General features: G+C 48.6%; 1 protein-coding gene across 1 annotated transcript; it reads right to left on the bottom strand.

The window, feature by feature from the left end:
- Positions 1 to 482: 482 nt before the first annotated feature.
- On the bottom strand, positions 483 to 25,312 carry LOC142574865 (phosphate-regulating neutral endopeptidase PHEX-like). The gene is made up of 3 exons (XM_075683865.1): positions 24,527 to 25,312; positions 8,235 to 9,955; positions 483 to 876 (listed from the first exon to the last, which is right to left on the bottom strand). Exons 1-3 carry the CDS (start codon positions 25,310 to 25,312, stop codon positions 483 to 485), a joined length of 2,901 nt encoding a protein of 966 aa, XP_075539980.1.
- Positions 25,313 to 26,310: the final 998 nt, after the last annotated feature.

Raw genomic sequence — 26,310 nt, 5'->3', positions numbered from 1 at the left:
AAATTTTACAAAGAAAAAAAAAAGGCGAAGAAGGGTAAAGGAGGTGGCGACGTTGTAAATTCCGAGAAATGGCAACCACATCGCGCTATACATATCTTAAGTATTCAAAAAGTGCGTCAGCGTTCCATCTCGCGACTTGCATATAGAAAATGAAAGCTACGGTCAGGTGGTACCCGTCTTGCCTGAAGTTAATTCATTAAGATCTTCAGACTGAATTTATAGCGCAACGAAGCCTTACAACGAATATATCATAGGTATTTACTTTTAAATCCTCAGAGAGAGAGAGCGCGAGAGAGAGAGAGAGCCCGTGATTTTTAACGTCTGTCGATACACGAAATAAAACAGTGCGTGTGTAGTACATGGCTGGCGACGACATCGCTTTCGATGTTGCACAGAAAACTGTATGTGTACACGCCACATGAAGGTGTGTCGTTCAACGCCACGTGAACGTCGTGTCGCAGTCCTTGGGAAGTGTCCCACTCTCACCCAAAGAATTTGCACTTCATCTTGGGGTTCATCTGGGACTCGGGCGGGCAATGAAATGCACGGGCGAAGGCCTCCGAACTGCGCACCGCCTTGTTGCAGTCCACTGTGTGCGGACCCACGGCATCGGGTCGCGTACAGGTCATGTAGCATAGTGTCATAAAGAACACTTGGTCTCCCGAGAAGCCCCCCACAATTCCCTGAAGAGCTTCGTCTCCCCTGTCGCTGACTGCGCGGCGGTACGCCGCGTAGGCAACCTCGAGAGCGGGGATCTCGGGAAAGATGCTGGCCCTCGCGCCGGTTATGCTCTGGGTGTTGTCTCCGCCACTGGTGGCGTGCCCGTCAAGCGCCTCTAGGCAGCCGTCTCTCTCCTCGAAGGCCTTCGCGGAAGAGCTGCAGATGGTTGAAGATATTGAAACAATACATGATCGCAGAAAAAAAATAGTTTGGCGTTAATGGCATGTGTTGCAGGGGTTATAGGGCGTTCTGCTGCTGAGGAGGAGGTCACGTGTATGATTATCGGGCACGGCTGCGGCATTTTGATGCAGACGAAATGCAAAAACGCTCTCGCAAATTCATATCCGGTATGTTTTTCTTTAGATTATGCAGAATTATTTTTTAAAAATACACCTGGGCTAGAAAGCATAATTGTAGTCATTGAGTTGGATTACTCAAAGAAGTGGAGATTGCGTACACGAGAAATCGCATTGGACAATCGACTAGTTAACAAACTTTGACTAATCGGGTTTCTCACTAAATACTTAGGTTTTACAACACTTGCTGAAATTTACGAACTGTAGCCGGTACTCAAAACTCGTGTCACCCTGAAAATTTAGACCAAGATGGTTCGTCTTGCCATTTAATATGTAGCCAGTTAAATGGCAAGACGTAGCATCTTGGTCTGAATTTTCAGGGTGATACGAGTTTTGAGTACTTAAATCCCGAAGTTGGCGATAAAATACATTGACGTCACAGTTACGTTTGTAGTTCAATGTATAAAATGTCGTTTTAATAAATATAGAAGCGGAACAATACATTTTATCTCAAGTGTGGCGACGCATATTACGACGCCATCGTAAGCATTTGCTAGCAGTGTGGATGTGATTTGCAAACCCACCGACTACAACTTGTGAATTTCGCTACTTTTCACTACCTCCTAATTGGCAATATCTGTAGTAAATTAAATATTCTAAAAGTTACGTATTTATTTTCTGTCAATTAAACTTTTATGCACTTCAATTTCTCGTGCGAGTAAAGTGTGACGCTTGGAGTAATCCAGCTCAAGGACTACAATTTCGCTATCTCTCACGGGTGAACAAAAAAAAAATAACGATATGGTGTAAAAAACAAAAACAAACAAGAACGCCACATATACAAGGCGCTTTTTCTTGTAGCTGCAGCCAATTTTGAAATGCTGCCTGTGGCAGACAGGACAATTCTAATCATTAGCACCTGCCGTAGTAGCTTACCAGCTTTTGCGTTACGCTGCTAAGCATCAGGATGAAATCCCAGCCGTGGCTGCCACATATTGATGGGGGAGAAATGCCAAAATACCCGTGTACCCAGCGTTGGGCGCACTTTAGTAAACCGCAGGTGGTCAAAATTATTGCAGAGTCCCACACTATGGCGTGCCTTATATTCAGATGCTGGTTTTGGTATTTAAAACCTCCCAAAACATGACTTTATAATAACCTTTGTCCTAAATCACAAGATGAGGCGGTCCATTACTCCTACGAGAAATGAAAAAGATTAATAGAAGAATTAGCGTAATTTCGCTAACTACCGTATTGATTAATTTCTTGGTGGCACATATTTAAATCTACGAGTTGTAGCTAGTCAGTGTATAAAGGGTGTCCCACGTAATTTGAGCCAAGAATTTAAAATGAAAGGCGTGTCGGAAGCGCATGTCACCGAACGCATACTATTCGTCATAGACCATAGTTACTCAGACATTTCTTTGTTTTCCCCATAAATCACTAATTGATCAAGTTTAATTAGCCAAGATATTAATTATTGGCCGAGGACCCTAAGTATGATAGGCAGATTCGCAGAGCACCTTTAGAAACCGCCGATGGAGTTGTGTCCTTTACGATTCGTCTCACGAAGTCCTTTTTTTCCGGGTTGCAAGGGAAGCCCGCGAGATATAATAAAAAGCACGTGACGGAGCGTTTTCTCAGTGGTATTGTGCTGCTCTAGAGCCTGCGATCGGTGAACAAGGTCAGCTGCATCGTGACTGACGACGAGGAAGCGGCTGGGCGTTCCTTTATATCGTCGGCAGCGCTCGGCCAGCAGCATGCATTTTCGCCGTCATCCGACGGGCGCCGATCTTGTGCACGGAACGCACGCTTGAGAGCAGCACGATACCACTGTGCAACCGCTCCGTCACGCAGCTTTTTCCATATTTCGCGGGCTTTCTTTGCAGCAGACACGCGCAGCTCGCGCGCCTCATTTTCGCCTGTGATTGGTCGGGCGCCTCGTGAAGTCAACAATGGCGTTCATCCGGACCATCTGCTGCCTCTACACACGAAGCACGGTTCAAAGTAGTTTGGTGGTGTTTTGCTGAGACGGTCATGGAAAATTTCGAGAGCTTGCGTTTCTCTGGGGAGTTCAGCGTTAAGCCCAAACTCCACGAGATCGATTTTGCGCGCGACGGTGACGGATGACGGCTTCGAGCCACAAAACGGGCCGTCGCTTGAACAGATCGCTCGGTGTTGTCGCTCGATCGCTCGTTTCTAGTAATCTAGAACTCGTCGCTCGTTGTCCGGAAATGCTATGAGCGACTAGCCAATAGTGCGAAGCCGGAACTGGATGTACATAACTCAAATACTGCTGTTTGTCGCACGGAACGAGTAAACTATCGAATTTTATACGTGAAAAAATAAGAACCTAGTGCAAGACCTTCAGAAATATTTTATGTTCCTTCTTCAGTAAAATACATCAACTCAAATTGATAAAGCATGCGTCACGCTAGTTTCGGCGCGTATATTGCTGCCTTCATACCGGGAAGTCGTCGCTCAAAGCCGTCGCTCGCGTGGAGTTCGGCTTGCAGGCGACGAGTGAACGCGACAGACATCGCCTCGCTTGTCGCGCTGTCGCTGTCGCGTGCAAGATCACTTGTAAGGGGTTTATACTTTACTCCCTACATGTACGAGCCGAGTGCGAAGAGCGGGCCTCTCCAAGAAGCAAAAAATGCTGGTGCAAGCACTGCTTTCCACGTGAACGAAGGCGAAGTGTTAGCATGCCCTTGTGTTGGAAATGTTCTTTGGCGAGTATGTTTTTTGCTAAGCTGCATTCAGCGTTCCAGTGAGTACGTTTCCGGGCAAACAACTGTAGTGTTATGTTCCTGCATGCCTCCTCGTAGAAAATAAGCGGTGATGCGATCTTCGGCGTTTGTGCGCTGCCCTAAAGCTGTCAGAAACCTACATAGACGGTTTAAACACGGGAAAATTTACCAGCTGTTGTAGCACGTGTAGTATAGAACCTTCATCAGCGCGCCATCCGCACGCTACTTGTAAGCGGCGAATTCCGTCAGCTACGTGAGATGGTCGGTTTCTCTATGTGTGCGAGAGAAGGGGGAGCGCAGCGTCCTGGCGTGAGCAGGCTTTCCAACACATGCAAACTTCACGCTTGCACTGCGTTATGGTAGCTGCATGCAGGCGTTTTCACAACACACGTGCGAATAAAAAAATCGCGGCGCTTGGGGATGAAACCTGCGTCAAGGGTGGGAGATAAACATGCACCTTCCGTTCAGCGTGCCAATTTGTTTTTTCAGGAGAACCGAAAGCACGCATTATTGATAAACTCCGGTAGTAATCGTCACGGAAGTGGTTAGAGCACAACACTGTTGTTCTTGAGCGCTTGAAGTTGTTTCGCTTCACAGCAGCCTCCCACTTAGCTGAAAGCTTCTTGTCTTGCAGGAACTAATGGAACATCGAAACCTCGTCGCGGCCGCTGGTGTTCGTGCAAGCGTAGGCTGCACAGAACGCCGGCATGATTGGCCTACAAGTTCAATTGATGCTACGCACGTCAACTACCACTCCTATATACACAGAAATAAAGAATGTAGGGTCGAGCGAAGCAGATTAGGACGGCACGCACGCAGAAATAAGCCCGGTCAGGCACGGTCGCGGAGACTGCGATGGAGCGGAACGCCACTGTTGACGTCACTAAGCCGCGGTTTCCGGTCTCCGCTCGCATCGTCAGCGTTGCACTCACTGTGCTGGACATGCAACTCCTCACCAATCCGCTATACCCAACAAGGGAGGGAAACAGCGTCACCCGCGACACATGCCCCGACCTCACCATAGTCAAAAATGTCAAAGAAGCCACGTGGTCCAACCTGGGGGAGACCCTTGAGAGCGACCATTGCATCATAAGCACCTCTATCTCAACTAGAAAAATTAGAAGAAATTTTGGCATAGGAAGAATCACTGATTGGACCCAATTCCGTGCAATCACCACAGACAAGTGTCAAAAGATCACATCTATCACAGAATCGACTGACGGTATCTGTAAGGCACATGAAGAGACCACGGAGACTATACAACGTACGCCAGAAACTCCAGAAGTCGACACACACCTCATTCAGCTATGGCAGCAACGTCGCCGGTTGGTACGAAGGTGGAAACGACAAAAACTAAACAGGCAGCTACGCCTACGAATCGCAAACATCACGGAAGAGGCGCAAAACTACGCCACTGAATTGGCACACCAAAATTGGCACCAGTTCTGTGAATCTCTCAAAGGGACATTAGGAACCTCAAAAACATGGACCGTCTTAAGGAACCTAATTGATCACGCAAAATCGAAATCCGAAGCAAACAGAACTCTCAAACGCATCGCTCACACCTTGCCAGGCGACGATGGAGTTTTATTAAAAGCATTACAAGACAAATACATTGGTGCAACTGGGACGACTATTCCTCCATGCACACAGCGATACGCAGGACGCGCCAACAAAGAGCTGGACGCCCCCATAACCGAATCCGAAGTATACGCAGCCGCACGAGCCTGCACCAAGAACACCGCAGCCGGCGCTGACAAAATTACCAACGCCATGATTCGCAACCTCAGCCAGGAGCAAATCGAAAAGCTAACCCAATTTATCAACGACTCTCTGTCGCAAAAGAACATCTTACCACCAGGGTGGAAACATGCCGAGATCATAGTCATACGCAAACCAGGGAAGCGACCAACAATCGATGCCCTGCGACGCATCTCATTAACATCATGTATGGGCAAACTCTATGAAAGAGTAATACAGAAACGCCTCCAAAATTAAATTGAAGACAACAACCTCTTTCACCCATCCATGATCGACTTCAGATCGGGGTTATCCACACAAGACGCCTTCCTACTTATCCGAGAGGAGGTCTTGACCAACATACCAAGAGGCGGGGAACATCTAATCATGGCACTCGACCTCAAAGGTGCCTTTGATAACATATCGCACCAAGCCGTACTCGAGGAGCTATCTAACATCAACTGCGGCGAGCGCATATATGAATACGTCCGAACGTTCCTGACAAACTGAACGGCCACCATAGGCATGGGAGAAACACGATCTGACCCACAGGCTATGCCTAACAAAGGCACACCGCAGGGGTCAATTATATCACCCCTCCTATTTAACATCGCCATGACCAGAGTCGCTAGGGCATTACAGGCCATACCCAACATAGGGTTCACCTTATATGCCGACGACATCACGGTGTGGACAAGGAAAGGCTCCCTCGCGGAGCAGGAGCACTATCTCCAACAAGCCGGCACTTGTGTTGAAACAACAGCACACCAGTGTGGCTTGAAATGCTCTCTCGAGAAATCCCAAGTAATTCGTATGAAGGGGTACAATTACAAGACCCAAAACCCCATCCACATTAAACTTCAAGGAGAACTCATCCAAGAAGTATCACTCATCCGCATATTCGGCATTTGGCTACAATCTGACCGCAAGGCCACAACACGCCATCAAATTACTCAAAATATCGGCCACACAAGTATCGCGCATGATACGGCATGTGGCAAGAACCCGTAAAGGCATGCAGGAACAAGACACCATGAAATTGGTTCAAGCGCTTATCATCAGCCGACTGTCCTACGGCGTTCCATATCTCCCACTCCTTAAAGCAGAACGAACCACAATTGATGCCATCATTCGGACAGCTGTTAAAAATGCACTAGGCCTCCCACCATATACCGCCAACCACAATCTTGTAACTCTGGGAGCGCATAACACTTTCGACGAAATCCAAGAAGCACTTCTCCTATCTCATCGGGAACGCCTACTCAAGACGGAAACGGGTAGACTAATACTTCAGCGAGTCGGCTACCCAGCGGACTTACGCGTCATACAATCTACCACTAAAATTCCAACAGAAGACAGAGCACGCCTGCACGTAGCTTCCATCCCAAAGAACATGTCGTCCCACTCCTGCGAAGGCAGAAGAACAGCAAGAGTCAACTACATAAGACGGACAATGGGAAGAAGCGGCAGGGCCGTCTACGTAGATAGAGCCTTGTACGGACCTCCCAATGGACATGCAGCGGTAGCAACTGCGGTGGGATCCAATCATCAAGAAATCACAAGTCTAACCATATCAAACTGCTCCGTCCTGGAAGCAGAAGTGGCTGCGATAGAACTCGCCATACAACACGGGAATGCTATCAACCAATCCCTTCATATTATCACCGACTCGCAGGCGGCTTGTCGGCTCCTCCTAGCAGGAAGAATCCATAAAAGACTGCTCCACCTTGTTCAAAGCAGCCCAGGATCAAACACTCACGTTAAACACCAGATCACTTGGCGGTCCAACACTCTGGGCTGGAAGGGAACGAGATAGCTGACGGTTTAGCTCGAGGTCACACTAGCCGAGCGGATCAAAACACAATCTCCCCCGACCACTCACTACTTCAACCAATGTCAACAGTTTATAATATTAGGCTCCATCACCAACGTACCATGCGCCAGTTCCTACCACCACCACATAGACAACTTACTGCTCAGGAAGCCCGCGACCGCAGACAACTCCAGACGGACACTTTCCCCAACCTGTATATATATCACATTCTGTTTCCAGAACGCTACAGACCTACCTGCCCATGGTGCGACGGTCACCCCACCGCCTTCCATGTTACGTGGGGGTGCACGGGGGACAAACCCATACACTTACGATCACTTCAAACGAAGGAGCAGTGGGAGGCCTCTCTGTCCAGCTCGGACCTGACAACACAGCGCAGCCTGGTACAGCAGGCAAGGGCAGCAGCACAGGCCACAGGGGCTCTGAAATGAGTTCTCCATCCGCCACTCAAGTGTTCGACAACTACTTCTTTCCCTTCGAAATAAATGTTTCTACTACTACTACTACTCGTCAGCGTCAGCAGCAGCGCGCGGCGCTCGACGGGGGGCGGAGCTACAGCGCAATTCTAACCGATGATTGCGTCGCTCCTAAGTGAAAAATCCTCCCCCAAAATTTTAACTTCATAGTTTATAAGGTTGCCGCATCCGTATATGAGCGTCTTATTGAATTCTACAGACTCTTCAGCTCCCATTTAAAGAACCCCAGGAGCTCAAGATATATCCGAAGCGCTCCTGAACGGCGTCTCTCATATTCCTAGTGCTGCCATGGGGTTTTTAACGAAATTAATGACTCAACGCATCAATACTTAAATATGTAAGGTATGCTTGAGGCCTAACGCGATTAAAGAAAAGGAATACAGAATACCTATTTCCGCATCAATAACGGAAAGCTTACCTGGACAAAATGAAGTGGCCGAATGTACCGTTCGGGTGCCACCGCAGTCCCAGTCTGTCTACGGACGCGACCAGATTGAGTGCCATGGAAAAGCCCAGACCCCCGTAGAACATGGCCTCGGTCCCGCCAGGGTAGTACAAGGGCGGAGTAATCGCGCCCACGGCCACCTTGACGTCGCCGCTTGAGGCATCATAGAGCACGTACGGCAATGCATAGTTGACCGCGAAGCTGAAGACGTCGATGTCAGCGTGCGGGTCATGCGTCTTAGCAGCGCAGCGGCTCGTCTTCACCCAGTACTCGGCAAATGAAAGTTCAGTGCTTGGAAAATCGCCGTACATGCGCTCGAGCACGTCGTTTTCGAGGTAACGCTCGGGGGGCCACAGCTTTAGTCGAGTCGAATGCAGCTTCTCGACCGCTAGCTTCCGGCTCTCAACGTCCAGCCATTGCGTTGCGTTGGCCGCGTCCGCAGCCGCCAAAACCAAGCTGTCGAAGCCTGCTTTGATGTCAGCGCGCTGTGCTGGCGTGAAGCGCGACACGGAGCTGAGCGCAATCACCAGGAGACGATAGGCGGCCTCGACGAATCGCTCGCAGAAGTACGGCCGATATATGGTGATGCCCTGGTCGTACCGATTCTCAAGCAGCTGGATATCCGCTGCCGGAGCCAAGAGCTGCACGCAAGACCAGGCGATCAGGGACAGCAGCTCCGTTTTTCTGTACGATGACATCACGGTAGCCATAGTCCGGAAGAACTCTAGGTCGCCTATGAAAACCTGGTCGTTGGGCTTCACTTCAGGCTCAAGCTCGGTCTGCCTGAAGGCACGCAACCACAGCTTGGAGGCCAGCGGCGGAGTGTGGAGTCCGATTCGAGCGATTCGCATCAGAGCTGGTTCGGTTACCGGAAGACGCCTAGCGTTCAGCAGTTTTCTGAAGACGTCACCTTCCATAACCATAGCCCTGTTGATAAACTTCGTGTCGACTCGATAGTTACTGTAGTTTCGGTTAAGGATGTAGAAAAACGTGGCCCAGTATTTCGCGTATCCGCCAGTGCTTTTGACTGTGAGATGCTGCCGGTACAAAACTGGTATGAGGGAACTGGGCTCTAATATGAAACGCCAATTCGATGGGGACAAGCGCATTGCGCGCACTTGGAAGAATAACGGGACCTGCCACTTGAATGCTAGCGTCATCAGTACGTCGAGGGCGCTGGTGTCATTTGGTGCGGGTTTCTCTGGCCAGGATAGTCTACATTCGTTGAGGAACTTCCAGAAGATGTCCAAGTTCGAGCCGTACTCTGATCGGTTGCCCATACAGGACTCGTACATCGCCATTGGTTTGCGGCCCACACTAATGGTTTTCGTCCCTTCGCTGAGTACGCTGTAGAAATGCGGAAACCACGATTTCCTTACGTCATCCATGGCCGAGTTGGAGTACTCTAGGTAGCCTTTCGGAGGCGACCAAGCGGAGCAGACGTAGGCGCTAAAGTTGTGGCATGGATCGAGGTGGCGGTTTAGTCCATTAGAGAGGCGCCACGAGTGGGCGAGGCAGTCGTCAGTCTTGCAGAACGGTGGCGATGGTGGTGATTTGCCGTCTCGTGCGAACAGAAACACAATGACGATTGTCACGGCCGTCACGATCAGCATGAGGATGATCATAAGGGTGACGTGCTGCACCTTGATTGACACACCTGTTGCAGTTAGGACAACCTGAGAGCTGCGTGGAGCCTGCAAGAAAATATAAAAATAAAGAGGCATTTAAGCTGATTTTTGCTTAAAAGGTTATTCAAAATGCGTAGTGATCTGTCTACAGTGGCCGCGTCCACCATCTTCTCTGTGACGGAGTTGCGAATCGGCTTTATGTTGTGCGGATTGGTGATCGTCGCGGTGTGGCTATTCAGAACTCTATAATGTATTGTTCACCTTCATCGTCCAGCGAATCGGGCCAAGGGAATTTCACTGCGCCCCCACCAATCTATGAAGCTATGGCCGCTGTTCTTGCAGCCTTAGATATTCGTCCACACGGCCTTGGGTGGCGTGGTGCTTTGCAACCTAAGCTTTCGTCGAGTCTCTTTTGAAGGTGACGTGTGCTGTGAACGTTGAGCCAATTATTCGGAAGAATTTCCCCTGCGCTCAGCAATTTCTGACTAATGCTGTTGTGACAGCCATAGACGGAAAGCTTCTATTTTTCCCGGGGATGGGGGGGGGGTGGGGGGGGTAGGAGCTGGAGCCCGACCAGCTTTCCGGACACACCGCTCCTCCTTGTTGTATATATATATATATATAAACGCAGGAAAGAGACGACGAACTTTTTGGGAGACTTCTTTTACTTAACGTTTCCGGCTGGTGGACCAGCCTTCGTCAGAGCAGTGTAGTCTGACGAAGGCTGGTCCACCAGCCGAAAACGTTCAGTAAAAGAAGTCTCCGAAAAAGTTCGTCGTCTCTTTCCTGCGTATATATATATATATATATATATATATATATATATATATATATATATATATATATATATATATATATATATATATTGTTACGGTTAATGTTAAACCGGCTTTATTCAAGGGACGAGATGGATGGTAAAGTCAAGATGGCGTCCTGAGGCTGCACCAGCTCACTTCTTCTTCCTCTTCTTCTCGCCCGGCTCATGCCGTAGCAATCCCCGGTTGCCAGACGAAGCCCGCTGGGCAAGTCCAAATCACTCGGAAAGCGTAGGGTGAAACCGCTTAAGACGGGCAACATGTACTAACTGGGTCCGGCTAGACCGACGACCAGTCGACGTCAAGCGTGCCACTACGTACGTCAAGTCACTCAAGCGATCTACAATGACGAATGGGCCCGTGTACTGAGGTAAAAACTTTTCGCATAAGCCACGTTTACGTTGAGGAGTCCACAACCACACAAAGTCTCCTTTGGCGTACGAGACAGACTGGTGTCGGCTGTCATAGCGCTCTTTCGATCGGTCTTGCGATGCCACAGTACGAAGACGAGCGATACGCCGGGCTTCTTCGGCAAGACAAAGCGTCTTGGCAACAGAGTACTCGCTGTGAAAGTCAAACGGTAGTATAGTGTCAATGCAGCTTAGCGGTGAACGTGCGTATAGGAGATAAAAAGGACTGTAATCGGTCGTCTCATGCTTTGCAGTATTATACGCATAGGTGATGAAGGGGAGTACGTCATCCCAGTCCTTGTGATCGGAAGATACGTACATGGCCAGCATGTTAGTTAGAGTTCTGTTCGTACGTTCGACAAGCCCATTTGTCTGAGGGTGATAAGGCGTTGAATGACGGAACTGCGAACTGCAGAGACGAAGCAGTTCTTCTACGGCGTCCGCAACGAACTGACGACCGCGATCGCTAATGATCACACGGGGGGGACCATGTCGAAGAATAATGAATCGAAGCAAAAACGTTGCAACGGACGCAGCTGTTGAAGATGGCACGGCCGCCGTTTCCGCGTAACGGGTCAGATGGTCAACACATACGATCACCCATCGGTTGTCGTTAGATGATCGGGGAAATGGGCCCAGAAGATCGATACCCACTTGTTCAAATGGCAGGCGAGGCGGCGGCAGAGGTTGGAGAAGACCTGGCGGAGCGGTCGTAGGGCGCTTGTAGCGTTGACATTGTTCGCAACTGGCGACGTAGTGCTTGACCGTGTCCCGCATTCTGGGCCAGTAAAAACGCTCCTGTGTCCGGTTCAAAGTTCTTATGAATCCTAGATGGCCAGAGGTCACATCGTTGTGCATGGCTCTCAGTATGTCCGTTCGCAGACTCTGCGGCACCACCAGAAGGAAGCGTGCGCCTTTAACCGAATAATTGGTCTTGTAAAGCAGGCCGTCACGGACACAAAATCGACCGGTGGCTCCAGGACGCGATGCGGCCACAAATAGAGGTTCCAAACCAATATCATTTTCCTGCTCTGCTTGGAAAGTCATCGAGTCTGGGAATGTAGAAGAAATGGGAGCAAAACAGTCATCAAAATTGTCTTCGTCACACTCCGTCGTCGTCAGAGGAAGGCGGGAGAGACAGTCCGCATCTGCGTGGCGACGCCCGGACTTGTAGGAAATAACGAAGTCGTACTCCTGCAGTCGAAGAGCCCAACGTGCCAGTCGTCCACTCGGGTCACGGAGATTCACCAACCAGCACAACGCGTGGTGGTCAGTAATGATAGTGAACGGGCGTCCGTAGATATAAGGTCGAAATTTGTGGACAGCGAAAACAGCTGCCAAGCATTCTTGCTCGGTCACAGTGTAATTGCGTTCCGCCTTAGTCAAAGAGCGACTAGCATAAGCCACAACGTGTTCAGCTCCTTGATGACGTTGCACAAGTACGGCGCCGATGCCGATGCCACTGGCATCAGCGTGAACTTCCGTAGGTGCGCATGCATCGAAGTGACGCAATATGGGCCCTGATGTTAGTAGAAATTTTAGCTGACGGAACGCGTCGTCGCAAGCCGATGTCCAGTTGAAAGGGACGGCTTTTTGGAGAAGACATGTTAGGGGGTACACCACGTCGGCGAATCTTGGGACGAAGCGCCGAAAATACGAGCACAGGCCCAAGAAACTCCTCAACTCCCGCACTGACTTCGGTGCTTCGAAGGAGCTGACTGCCTCAATCTTCCGTGGATCTGGCCTCACACCGTTTTTGTCGACCAGATGCCCGAGTACTAACGTCTCGGTTTCTCCAAAACGACATTTCTTGGAATTTAGGATCAAGCCGGCTTGTTTGACACAATCCAGAACAAGATTGAGACGGCTGTTATGTTCACTCAATGTGCTGCCAAAAATCACCACATCATCGAGGTAGCACAAACAAATTTCCCATTTAAGTCCTCGGAGGATAGTATCCATGAATCGTTCGAATGTTGCTGGCGCGTTACAAAGGCCGAACGGCATAACGTTAAATTCATAAAGACCGTCTGGTGTCACGAAGGCCGTTTTCTCCTTATCGTCTGGGTGCATGGGTATCTGCCAATACCCCGATCGCAAATCCAGTGATGAAAAGTAGGCAGCGGAATGTAGACAGTCGATGACATCATCAATTCTAGGAAGCGGATACACATCCTTTTTGGTGACCGCATTCAGTTTCCTGTAATCAACGCAAAACCGCCACGATCCATCCTTCTTCTTTACTAAGATTACTGGTGCTGCCCACGGACTAGAAGACTCTTGGACAACACTTTTCCGCAGCATGTCTTTCACCTGTTCAGCAATAACTGTCCTCTCTGCTGAAGAAACGCGGTAAGGCTTTTGCCGAATGGGGTGCGCAGATCCGGTGTCAATTCTGTGGCGAGCACGAGAACGCGGGAGTGAAGCCTGCTTGTCGCCTTGTGTGAAATCGAACACAGAAAGATGTGCCCACAAAACTTGTGCGAGAGCGCGGCGCTCATGTGAGGGCAGTGCCTTGTTGATCATTCGTAGGATCTGCTCTTCAGAAATGCTTCTTTGGGGATCGCTAGTATGAGACTGCTCCTCCTCGCTTAGAACTGTGATGGAGCTGTAAGTAATCTCGTCAAATTCAGCAAGCTTCATATCACGCGGGAGAACGGCAGGGACGCAAGAACAATTGAAAGCCCATAAATTGGAGGCGCCATTCACTACTCTCACAACAGAGCGTGGTACAAGTACATCTTTCTTTGCGCAGCTCGACGTAAAAGGCTGGACTTGCGCGTCAAACGATGAAAGGTCGGCAGCAGCGAAATTGACAGGGATACGTGACAGCGACCAAGGCGGTAGCAGCAAATCGTTCGAAACAACACAATAGTTTTTCACTGGTAAGGATGTGTCGGCAAGGGTGGCGAGAAGCGCGCTATTCAAAGTAATTTCGCCTGTGCCACAGTTAACGGATGCACCACAATCCTGAAGAAAGTCAATCCCGAGAATCACATCATGAGTGCATCGCGGTAGTACGAGAAATTCTGTTTTAAGATCTTCTCCTCCGAATAAAACACTTGCAACACAAATACCAAGGGGAACTAGGCACTCTCCGCTGACACCACGAAACGTCACACCATCATTCCACGGGAACATAACTTTCCTACCCAGCCTCTCTTTGAAAGTCACACTCATGACGGAAACGGTAGCACCAGTATCCACTAATGCTGTTGCAGGTATACTATCAATTAACACACGCACTTTGTTCTTCATCATCATAATAGGCAGAGGAGTATTTCGCAGATACACAGACTGTCCGGCGACCTTACCTCCATCGGCCGCGCCGGCTAGTTTCCCGACGGCGGTGGAGACGTAGCACGTCGCCGTGGTGACGGTGAACGGCGTTGGCGACTGGTTGGGGGCGTCAGGCTGCGGTCAGAAGCTGGCGAGCCACTCCTTCTACTATACTGACGGAAGGTATTCCGAGGTGGCGCGCCTGTGGTGTTTGCAGGGTCTATCGGCCAACGCTCGTCATAACTATCACGTCCAAAATTAGGCCAAGTTGGTGGTGGGCCATATGTTGTTGTCTGTCGGCGCCGGCGACAAAAACGAGCAATGTGTCCTGAGGCGCCACAGCTGTAACATACAGGAGATGCGCGGCCGACGTTGTATGCCTCGGAGTCAACCCTGGGACGCTGCGAATAATAAACGCGATCTTCCGAATTCCGATTCGTGGTGGTAGCTCGACGAGTTCGTTGATCGTGCGTCATGTCGTCGGGAAAGGTACGTCGGTGCTGTCGCAGCTGATCACCTCGACAGCCTGCAACGCCTGGCATGACAGTCAATGCTGACACAGCAGATGCATGTTCTTGAGGTTGGTTGGAAGCGCAACCAAGCTGTTCGACATCCGCCCCTTTGGTGTGTCGTTCAAGTTCTTCGCGGACAATTTGCCTTATAGTTGCCGCAAGGTCAAATTGAAAGCTGTAGTTGTCGTTTTCGTCAACGCTTGCCACCGTTGTGACATTTGCTAGCCTGCCAAACTTTGGCGTGATACGGCGCAGCTTCAAGGCCTCAAATGTGCGGCAATGCTTGATGAGGTCGGCGACCGAGGCGAGACTCTCCTTTCCGATTAAATAATTGTAAACATCCTCGGCTATGCCTTTGAGAAGGTGTCCAACCTTGTCCTCTTCGGACATTCGAGGATTGACAGTCTTGCAAAGCTTCAGGATCGCCTCTATGTACGTAGTACAGGTCTCACCTGGGACTTGAGCGCGCTGAAGCAATGTCTGCTCCGCCCGCTTCCGTTTCGTGGTGGAATCGCCAAAGCACTCTGTGAGGTGAGTAACGAAGCTGTCCCACGTTGTGAACGTATCTTCATGGTTCTCGAACCACACTAGCGCCGTGTCTGTGAGGAACAGAACCACATTGTCGAGCTGAGTCGTGGAGTTCCAGCCGTTGTACTTGCTCACACGCTTGTAGTGGGTGAGCCATTCCTCCACGTCTTCGCCGAATTTTCCAGAGAAAGGGCGGGGCTCCATCTGATGCATCCAGGCGCCGGTTGTTCGCACTGGAGCTGCCAGGAAGGCTGTTCGTCGCTGCTGTGGGACATCGGGATCTCAAGCGGTGTTGGAGGCAGTCGAGCGAGGCGTCGGCTCCGGCGTGGCACTTGCTGCAGCAGCTCCGTCGTCTTGGTCGAAGTACCCCCGCACCCTCCACCACAAAACTGTTACGGTTAATGTTAAACCGGCTTTATTCAAGGGACGAGATGGATGGTAAAGTCAAGATGGCGTCCTGAGGCTGCACCAGCTCACTTCTTCTTCCTCTTCTTCTCGCCCGGCTCATGCCGTAGCAATATATATATATATATATATATATATATATATATATATATATATATATTTATTTATTTATTTATTTATATATATATATGTATAACCTTTAATCACGTTCGCACTTGAAGAAAGTTCGGTTGACCTCACAGAATTAGTCACTCAAGTTCCAGCCTTACTGTGTAGTTACGAGACCTCATTGAAGGAGACAGTTTAATTTCACAGCCTGAGTCTCCCGTATCAGGCAAACGACAAGTGAATTCACTTAATGGGGTATATCTGTGTTTTGTGCCTATTAGGTTGCACAAATACACATCAATGGTAAAAGCCATGCAACGTCTTCTAAAATTGTTAATACACATCGATGTAATCAAGAAACATTTTCCTGTCGGAAGTTCATATGAGCAGATAAACTACGCCATTTATAAAACTTACACAATATACAAGAATTTCTGAACACAACTTATAACTACAATTACTAGCACAAATCAATGTGACTCCGCAACGCAAAGGTTAATTACAGCATGCCTTATGCAATTGGCTTAATTTATTTCCCGGTGGAGAAATAAAGGATGATTGGATTATCAGGCTCACGAATAAACAAGCATATTAATACATCAATGAATAAATAATGACACAGCGAGATCCGAGAAAGTGCGGAACGACACGAGAGCAAGTAGGAACAGCGCGGACTACTTTATTGAGCAGCTGATAAAGCATATATGACGAATAAAAATGAATAAGGGAAATGTACACCATAGAATATCTAGTTTTAAATAGCGCAACAAAGCGTTTTTTCATGCCCAAAAGGGCTCACCTTGCTTTCGCTGTTATGTACCCCATTTATGTTCCTGTGTATAACTTTTTACGTTCTTTTATACGCGACATGGTTTTCTTGAAGCTTGCCTCTATTCCCTGAAGCTCCGCTCACTGGGTCATTGCCTCGTATTAGCGCCTGATAATTTTTGGCAACTGAATAGCTGATGAATGTCTTTATGTAGAACAAGCACTCTGTAAAACTGGAGCCCTGGTACAGAACGCGTCAGATTTATGCGATAGCTCCCGACTTGTTTCTTTTATCAAGGCTTATCGCGACGCAACATTCATGAAGCCGCATCGCTCCATTCAAACGACAGCGAACGATTGTACAAATTAATCGGTTATGCCCAATCAGTAAGTAAGAGCGGGCGTCTTGTTCTTGTGTCTAGAGACCGCGCTTGGCTGTCCGTGCGGCTGGGGAGTACTACATACGCCGGTGGCGCGCTTTATTTTCTGCGCCGCGTTGGAATTTGCAATCCGAGAAGGGTGGTCCTTTCGCGTGCGCTGTCTCCCCGCGTGCCTAGTGTTATGCTTCCGTTGGTGTTGATATACGGCGGCAAATACGCTTCCTTCTCAGCGTCAGACGGGTAATGGTCAAGTACCGACAAGCGACATGCCCACAGTTGGCTCTGTCGTTGGCGCTCATGCGTGTTTGTAGCCGCCGCATACTGAGACGTCCGCAGCCCCGGTAGAAGCGAGCTGGACGCGTGTTTTCTATTTGTCATTTATTTCTCGACGTCGCTGTACCTTGTAAAGTACAAAAGCTATTTGAATGAGCGACAGTGGGAGCGAGAAAAAGCACATAATAGTGAGCCGAGAAGGATTGCGGCTTGATGGGCTTAATCTTCCCACGCGCTCAATGTTTGTGTTTGTTGGAGGTCACGTGATCGAACCCGCCCTTGGGAAGGGGAGGCGTAGCTGGGAATGACTGTGCGCGGCTAACGCTTACGCGGCCCGCGTGTCGTATCTATTTGTGGGTAATCACTGGCGGGTTCGGTGATTAAGGCCAAGCAGGGATGGCTGCCAACTTCATGCGCGCTCTCTTCCTTGGCGGGCTGTCTTTCTGCGCCCCTAGTGTTGCAGATTGCGTAGTCCAAGAGAAAGTGGTAATTGGAGATCTTGTTCATAGAGACCGTCTTGTAGCGGACATAAAGATAGACAGATGATGATGACCAATGTAATCTGCAGAGTCGCGAGGTGAATCGCGCGGCTGGACGACGCTTTCGCCCCCGTTGGCGGCCATCTTCATAATTCCGGCTTTGTGACAGCGCACGTGGTCGTCGACTGCGACATTTACAGCTTTACTTGGTCCGTGCATTACGCTAGGCTTTATTTTAATTAATAATTGAATGTTACCTACAATCTATATGGCCGAAAGAATTAACGTATAGACAGTATCGTGCAAGGACCGCACTATTGTGTCGCGATTTTGATGAGCCTTACATGGGACCGGACCATTTGACCTAATTTTTCTAACTACACGCATGAAATTCGCTGTGGACTTCCGCGATCGCCTTCTCTCGCCATCTAGTAGCGACGCCTGAAATTACACTGTGTGCGAAAATTCGATCTTGAGTGGGATCGGAACCAGGGCACCTATGGCGATTGCGGCTCTTATAATATATATATATATATATATATATTATAAGCGCCGCAATCGCCATCGGTGCGCTGGTTCCGATCACGCTCAAGATCGAATTGTTATACACATTGTATATATATATATATATATGTGTATATATACAACCGTGCAAGATATATGTAAATTAATATATAAAAGTATATTTATATATATTGAAGGTCTAGTTGGTAGTGAGGCTCTTACACGGTTACGGCCCTTACACGAATTCACAGGGTAAAAATTTTCCTGCATATAATTGTTTTATCTTTCGCTATCACTAATACTGCGTCGCCTTCGCGGCGAAATTGCAGTCTCTTTTTCTTTTGTTTTTCTGCGAGTCCGAGTATAAGCGCTGCTGCGCATGGCTGCTGCTGGATCTGATTTCGAGTGAATCCGGTTTGGCCTCATTTGGGTTCCTGATGGAATTATATATGTATTTATGACCTTTTCATGAAAGTGGCGATGTTCCCATCACTGATAAGTGTAAATTATTTGAAGTGTTCTTATTTAATGAGTGATTAGCATTGTCTATGGAAAGGAAAACCAGTACTGAGGCACGTATCATTCAAGTGCATTTCACACGGCATTGATAAAATGCTCTGGCGAAGGGGTCACTGAAGTGTGCAGGTTTCTTTCAGGATAAAAAAAGCATGCAAAATAATTTGAAGCGAGGTGAGCATACGGCAACATATTCGTGCTCTATGCATAGACTATCCATGCCATTAAACATAATTGTTAGATGGCGACCGCTTTTCTTGAATTAATATAACAAACTTTTTCCTTTCTACGTATTTAAAGATATGGTGTTTGTACATGGTGTTCACACTCTCAATTAAGAAAAAAAACTATTTGAAGTTATAAAGCACGGATGAGGTAGCCGCCGCTGGTGCTTCTAATACGCTGGTGATCTTATTGATAGGTTTCGCAAAAATAAAGCGAAAATATGATTTAAAGCCTGTGAACGTCCGCACCGACAATGATGCACTACGTTTTTAAATGGAGTAAAACTTTAAGTGAAAACTCAAAAGGCAACTCAAAAGAAACGTCAAATGATGTGGGTAACACAGCCCTTGATCATGACACTTCATGGGGGCGTGGGGCGGGTGTCGGCATCGCCTGGGGGCAGGGGTGGGGGGGGTCTCTAGGCCCCCGCCCGCGGAGAAACTTCGGAGAGGGCTCGGGCTCCGGAGCCCCTCCCCCTCCTCGCAGTCGCGCCTGTCATAACATGGCATTGCATTCCAACCCTCCATACACATTTCGTCGGCAAGAAAACGCGTCCCGCGTGAAAAATCGAAGCTGCGGCAGTATAGTGGTGTTCTTCGGAGCTTATAAAACTCTATGCACAAAGCTCCATGCATGAACTGTGGATGTTCTGCTTGCGCTAGGATTCTCGCTTGGAGCGCGCGACCCGAAACTGTGCGAGTGAGGTTGTACATGCAGGATGCCGTGAAAATGCAGGACAAGTGGGATCAGCAAGTTGAGCGTCGAGGGTTAACTTGTTCCGCGCGCTGTTTTTTCTCATGTGTCAGTGCTTCGGGAGTATTGACTTTGCTAGGGTTCTCTCCCACTCGCGTTCCGTAACACTGCTTTTCGCACTGCTTTTGTGCTGCAGGCGTTCGCAAGTATTGCAGATTTAGCTGCTTACAGGCACTCCGGCATCAAGCACAGCGCAGTAACACGAACAAGCCTGGAAACACGCGGTTAGCAAAACTATGCAGAGCAGCGGCTCGGTACGAGAACTGAAAAACGAAGAGACGCGCACTACTTAAATGTCAAAATGAAGCACGGAAAAGCACCAGCGTGCTGAGTGGTGAAGCAGCGACGGCTTGAGAATAAAGCGCGGGAGTCTTCTCTGTCTACGCCGTCGGTGAGCTGCTGGGAAGATGGGTTAAGCCATGTGCACCGAACATGATGCCCGCTCTTCCATTTTTGTCTCTAGCGTGACCAAACATGCTTTGATGGACTTTGCTGAGCTGGCCAGATTTTCTCCCTGAATAAATGGCTTTTATAAATGACCCAGCTGCGCACAAGTGTTAATCTGTCAATGCGATTTCCTTCTTTTCTTTTTGGTACGAGTAAAAATTACAAATTTCACGAAAGACACGCTCTCTTCCCAGAAGTTACCTTGATTTTACTTTCGTGTGGAAAATATTTAAAGCAAGATGTGCCGCACTAACCCGTGAGGAGTTTTTCAGTTTTTTAGAATTTTTTTCGTACAGCCAAAATGCTCCAAACACTTTAATATCACTACGTGCCGTGTATGTAGAACAGCACGGTTTGGCATAAAAATTACAAAAATAGTTGCCCGGAAGGGTGCGTTGCCTTTGAGCGTTAATTTAAACGAAGCTCATGGGGTTAAAAGGAAACGCACAGATTAATAAATAAACTGTTCCAGTGAGGAGGGGGGGGGCGGGGGTCCGGAGGGGGTGTTGTAATTGTCTCTTATACACGTCGCATTAAACAAGTGGGCACGCTGGAACAAAATGGAAAATCCCTTGCGCGTAGGCCACTGATCAGCATGCGGATTATATTTTCTGCGATGATTTTATTATGGCAATTGCCCTCCTCCCGTCAGTAATAACCACAAAAAAAGAAAACAAGCCTAGGTTGTTGCATGCGTTAACAAAAGCCTCTTGCTTCGCACACAATAGCGAACGGCAGGGTGAGGACACCACAGAACAAGCGTAAAAGAAGTAGCTATGCGCGAAATTAAGCTGTCGAACGAGCAGTTTCGTTTTTGCGCGTCTTAGACAAGATGACGCCTAGTGCGTTGCTGCAAAGATGGCACATGACACTTAACATTTCATTTTAAGTTTGCAATAACCAATGAGGAAAAATGTAACTGTTTTGATTAGCACGCCTGTTGTGGTGGACATTTGCTCGCTCTCCAAGAAACTGTTCATGCGAGTCATTCTTGCAACAATGCAACAGCGAGCTTCATGAATGCAAGGGAACGACCACTTTTGTGACCGTTTCTTTTTTCTTTCAAACTAGCTACGTTTTTAAAACTTCTTCTACTGCTCATAAAAACCTTCGGAATATTGTTCTTTGGAAATTTGGTTGCTTTGGGGGGGGGGGGGATGTCGAATTTACTTCGCATCTGGTGGGATCATTAGTGGACACCGTGTGGGTATTGCTTCCACCATCTACGCGCACAGAGAAAATATTCATTTACCATGACAGTATGCGACGCAGACTGCTTAGATATTGAATATCGTTATTGATGCTACAACCTGAGCACATGCACTGTCCCCCCCATCCCCCCCCCACGACACGGCAATTTCAACGCAACGCACATTTACTACGCTAGCACGCATTACCGATAGGACGCATCTTGGTTGGACAGTCTGAATACATCGTTAACACACAGGTTTACGTCGCACCAAACTACTAATTCCTGAGTACGAATGCAGGAACTTTGTCATCACGAACAGCATCGCATTCGTCGCTCCGCGTTGTCCTTCAAGCTGCGTGACCTCGCTCCTCGGTCGTGTACAGCTATGTGACCTAAAGGTCGCCTTTCTTAGGTTATGAAGGCATTTACATCTCTAACAAGTCAAACGAACCCCACCTGGTGCCGAGAAATACGAAGTAGAACGACAGCGATGACCGCGATGTAAATTAATCCGACGGTTCGTGCCGACGCCAAATTCGCTACGAGAACGCCTTCCTAGAAATGAAGTTACGACAACGAATGACACAACATGCGAAGTTGAGCGCACTGCTGGGCAAGTCCGGAAGTTTGAATTTGGTGATCTACTGCGCGGTTTCGTTGAGGAGGATCGAGTGGCCTTTTCAGCCAATCCAGGAACTAGACGAGAAGATCTGTGCAGACACACCCTACGACCTCATTGAAGAGGAAACTTAATCGGACGCGATGACATTCGGCGACAAGGTGGTCCAGCTTATGATAGAGCTTCAGTACCGTTCTAGAGAACCGCCAAGCGGTGAGACTCGGTGAAATTCAGAAGCGTCTCCTACCACTAGTGCGACGTTACGCGCCGTGGTTTCGCAGTGGCTATGGTGTTGGGTTGCTGAGTACGAGGTCGCGGTATCAAATCCCGGCCACGGCGGCCGCATTTCGATGGGGGCGAAATGCGAGAACACCCGCGGTACTTAGCTTCGTCGTCGTCGTCGTCGTCATCATCATCATCATCATCATCATCATCATCATCATCATCCTGGCTACGCCCATTGCAGGGCAAAGGCCTCTCCCATACATCTCCATCTAGCTTTAAGTGCACGTTAAAGAACCCCCAGATGGTGGATATTCCCGGAGTCCTCCACTACGGCGTGCCTCATAATCAGAAAGTATTGTGGCACGAAAAACCCCATAATTTTTTAGTGTAACATTTGCAGCACGAACGAAGTTGCCCCAGCTTGAGCTTCCTACGGTTGACAGATATAGTCGGCTCAGTCTTATGGAACCGATTTGAAGGGGGTCAAGCTAAACAGACGGAGCGACGAGGCCTAAGATGCTCGTCACCGGGGCACCAGGGGAATGCGCGCAAGAGACCTGCTGCTTGCAACCACTGTTTACGTCGTCAGGTGTAGTCATAGTACCATAACAATTACTCATCGGCGACATCGGCGAAGGGCCTATTTTTGTAAAAACAAGAATCGTGTCTGTCTTGCTGTCGTGTCTTATCTTGAAAAGTGCGCGCTTGCTATTTTCTCTTGAAGAACGCTATGCGACGCTGATAACACACGTGCTGTTTGTGTGACCGGGAATATCAGGCGCCCAGCGTTATACAGAAGAAAGGCAACGAAAGGCAGTTTCCCGATATATATATATATATATATATATATATATATATATATATATATATATATATATATATATATATATATATATATATATATATATATACATATATATATATATATACATATATACACGCTCAAAGGGACCAACTGCGTTCAGCCTGCCAAGAGAACTGAAAGCAGGGAGACGCATAAGGCTATGAGTAGATTTAGCTAACTCTTCAATGGTACAAATAATGCCACAACTATGCTATAAGCAGCCCAGGAAATTAGTCTGATCTGCAGCTAGCCGATTCCCTGTCCTAACAAGGTGACTATTGATGCAATGCGACGTAATTCCATCAACGTTCATAGCACCTGTTGCGGCGAAGACAACAGCGACACCACCATTTTGATAGGCTGTGACTGCTAGTTAGAAGTGGAACATCATAAACAATGTGAACACAACTGACTCCGCCCAGAAAGCTGGCTAGACAAGAATCAGCTAAGTACCTTCCGTAGCAAATACTGATTGCTAACGCAATCCTTAGCCCTTCAAATGTTTTTGTCCGTGAACTTAAGGTGAAGATATACATGGGCAGTCCAGGATGCACACACGACCTCACAATGATACGAACGACATCACACAAACGACGGGGAAGCCCAAACGGTATGACGAGCCGTATTTTTACAAATGCGAAGGAGGGAGAAACGGAAAGCACGTACTATTACAAGATCGGCAAGACGACGACTCAACGTGAACTTCTAAAATAACATTGCCACCGACCAACAGATGGAAACGACGGGATGGACGAACTCTGTCTGCGAACGTTGGTCAGCGAGGACAAAACGGAATTGTTCGAAAAAAGTGCCGATGAACCGCACGCGAAACCACTGGGCATTAATAGAAGTTGGAAGCAGCACAACTGCAAGCGTTCGCGCGGATATAACGAGGCCACCGTTATGGAGACCGTATTTACTGCTGAAACAGATGCCACGTTCCCGAAAGAGCGTTCTCCGCAGGAGGCGTATCCGGCGCCGGGGGCACTACCTAACCATTAGAAAGGCACTTAATTGAAGGACTATACCACAAAGGCGATTAGCATCTGATGCAGCAAGCAAACACTCCATTAAATGTCATTCTTCATTCCTGCTTCCTCGCTGCGTCCGTGTCTGTTCTCGGGGCGCACTGCGCGTTTTTGTTCGCCTGTTGGCGACTATGCCGACCGCATTGCCAATACGAGAAAACATATTTCGTTTATTCACAAGTATTTGAACCGGGAAGGCTTACGCAAAACTGCTCTCGTCTCTTTATCACTACAATATGGTCTTCGGAAATGTTGGACACATAACTGTGAGGAACGGCACGAAGGGGGGTAGGAGAGTGAAAAAGTGACAAGTAGTATGAAACTCACGTGATCCGAATCATAGTACGAGGTCCTCCGAGCTTCTGCCTTGATTCGCTGGGCTTCGAGGTGTTCTTTGTTGATGGTGTAAAGTTCTTGAAGGACAGAGGACAACGAAGCGTGCTGGTGAGATAAGCTCGCTTGGCGACTTGACTGACTGACTTTGCGTCCATCTTGTGGCTCCGGCTGTCCTTCAGAGAGCGTCGGAGAGCCCTCGGCCCTCTCTTTGATCGAGGACGCGGACAGCGTCTGGAGTGTATTCGCACCGCTGGCCGCGCACTCCGGAGACTGAGCTGGCAGGGTGGTTTCACATTCTGGTTGGGGCGCCTGTTGGTACTCCTGGATTGATTCTTTCTGCTCTGGGAGCCGGTTGCTCTCTCCAGGCTTCTCCGTCGTCGGAGCAGTGGGAGTATCAACGTGAGGTTCTACCGGACCAAAGTCGGCGGAAGCGAGTTGCTGCTGACGCTCGCTGGGGTCCGAGGTCTTGCGGTGGAAATCGGCGGCGAAAGACAGCCTCCGTTTGAGAGGGGTCTTGTCGCGTGAGGGAATTACTTCATCCAGTTGAAGGGCGCTGGCCGTGGCTACCGGCAAGTTCGATTCCAGCGCGGCATTCGCGGAGCCTTTCGGATCTTTTTCTAGATCGGTATGGCTGGGACGCCTGCGTGTTGCTTCGGACTTGCTCGAGGACGACGAGCTGCGAGACGACACACTTCCACTGGAACTCACGCTATGTTTGCGAGAGCGACGTCGCTTCTTGCTTCTCTTCTCGTCGGGAGCATCATTGTTTGGGGCCATATTGCTTGTTCTTTCGCGGCGAACTCCACATACGTTTTAATCAAGTAAAACGGAAGAAATAGGGGTGCGAGCCCTGGAACCCTCGTCTTCTTCTAGTGCTTCCTCGTGGCGCGAGCAAATGGCGCGAGACCTCGCTGGCCATTTCTCACTGATTTCAGCGCGATATAATTTTGGAGCCCCACCAAAACCAGACTGTTAACAAAGCAAGTTTTATTTTCATTAAAACAATGATTAAGTCCCATTAGAACGATCTCTATCAGAGACGCATACTTGCCCAAGGCTTTGTTTCATTAGTCGAAGTGAATTTAGAAGTCCTAAATTTTCATGGTTTCAGTGGTGCTTTCAAAGATGCATTTGTGCAAAATGGCAAATCTGCTTCCTTTATAAGATTTTATTTCTACTCGGCAGCAAAATAAAAAAGGAAAGGATCACCCAATTGTCGACGTTAAAGATGACAAGAGAGAGAGAGAAGTTTAATGACACAAAATGCCGAGAGGTCGGCCTGAGGTATATTCCTCTAGCCAGCTACTCGGCGTTGGGGGAAGGGGAAGAGGGAAAGAAAGAGGGAAGAAAGAGGTGCTTGATGGGTTACGATGACGATAGAAGGAAGATGTAGAATATATGGCAAGCAATTTGGCTTGCTCAAAGTCTGCAATCCAGGCCCGTAATTTTAAAAAGTTCAGTAATGCCTTGATGGCCTTGAAACTCGACAGAGCATCTGGCCAAGGGCCTAAAATAACGTCCTCCGACAACGGTGCGCTGTCGAGACGCGTAAGGTCCTTGACCAACCTATCATGCTCTTCCACGTGCTTAGGGCAGTCACAAAGCACATGACCTATAGTCTCAGTCACATTGCACACCTCACAGTGTGGAGACTCGGTGCGTCGCATGAGGTGCACGTATCCGCGCGTAAACGCTACCCCCAGCCTTAATCTGTGCAGAAGACTGGCACAGCTTCGTTGAATTTTCGGTGGTAGCCTGAAATTCATGGTAGGGTC

Source organism: Dermacentor variabilis, chromosome 3 (assembly GCF_050947875.1).
Source record: "Dermacentor variabilis isolate Ectoservices chromosome 3, ASM5094787v1, whole genome shotgun sequence".
Taxonomy (NCBI): Eukaryota; Metazoa; Arthropoda; class Arachnida; order Ixodida; family Ixodidae; genus Dermacentor; species Dermacentor variabilis.
The sequence above is the reverse complement of the archived record's forward strand: the minus strand, read 5'-3'. Positions and strand labels throughout refer to the sequence as shown.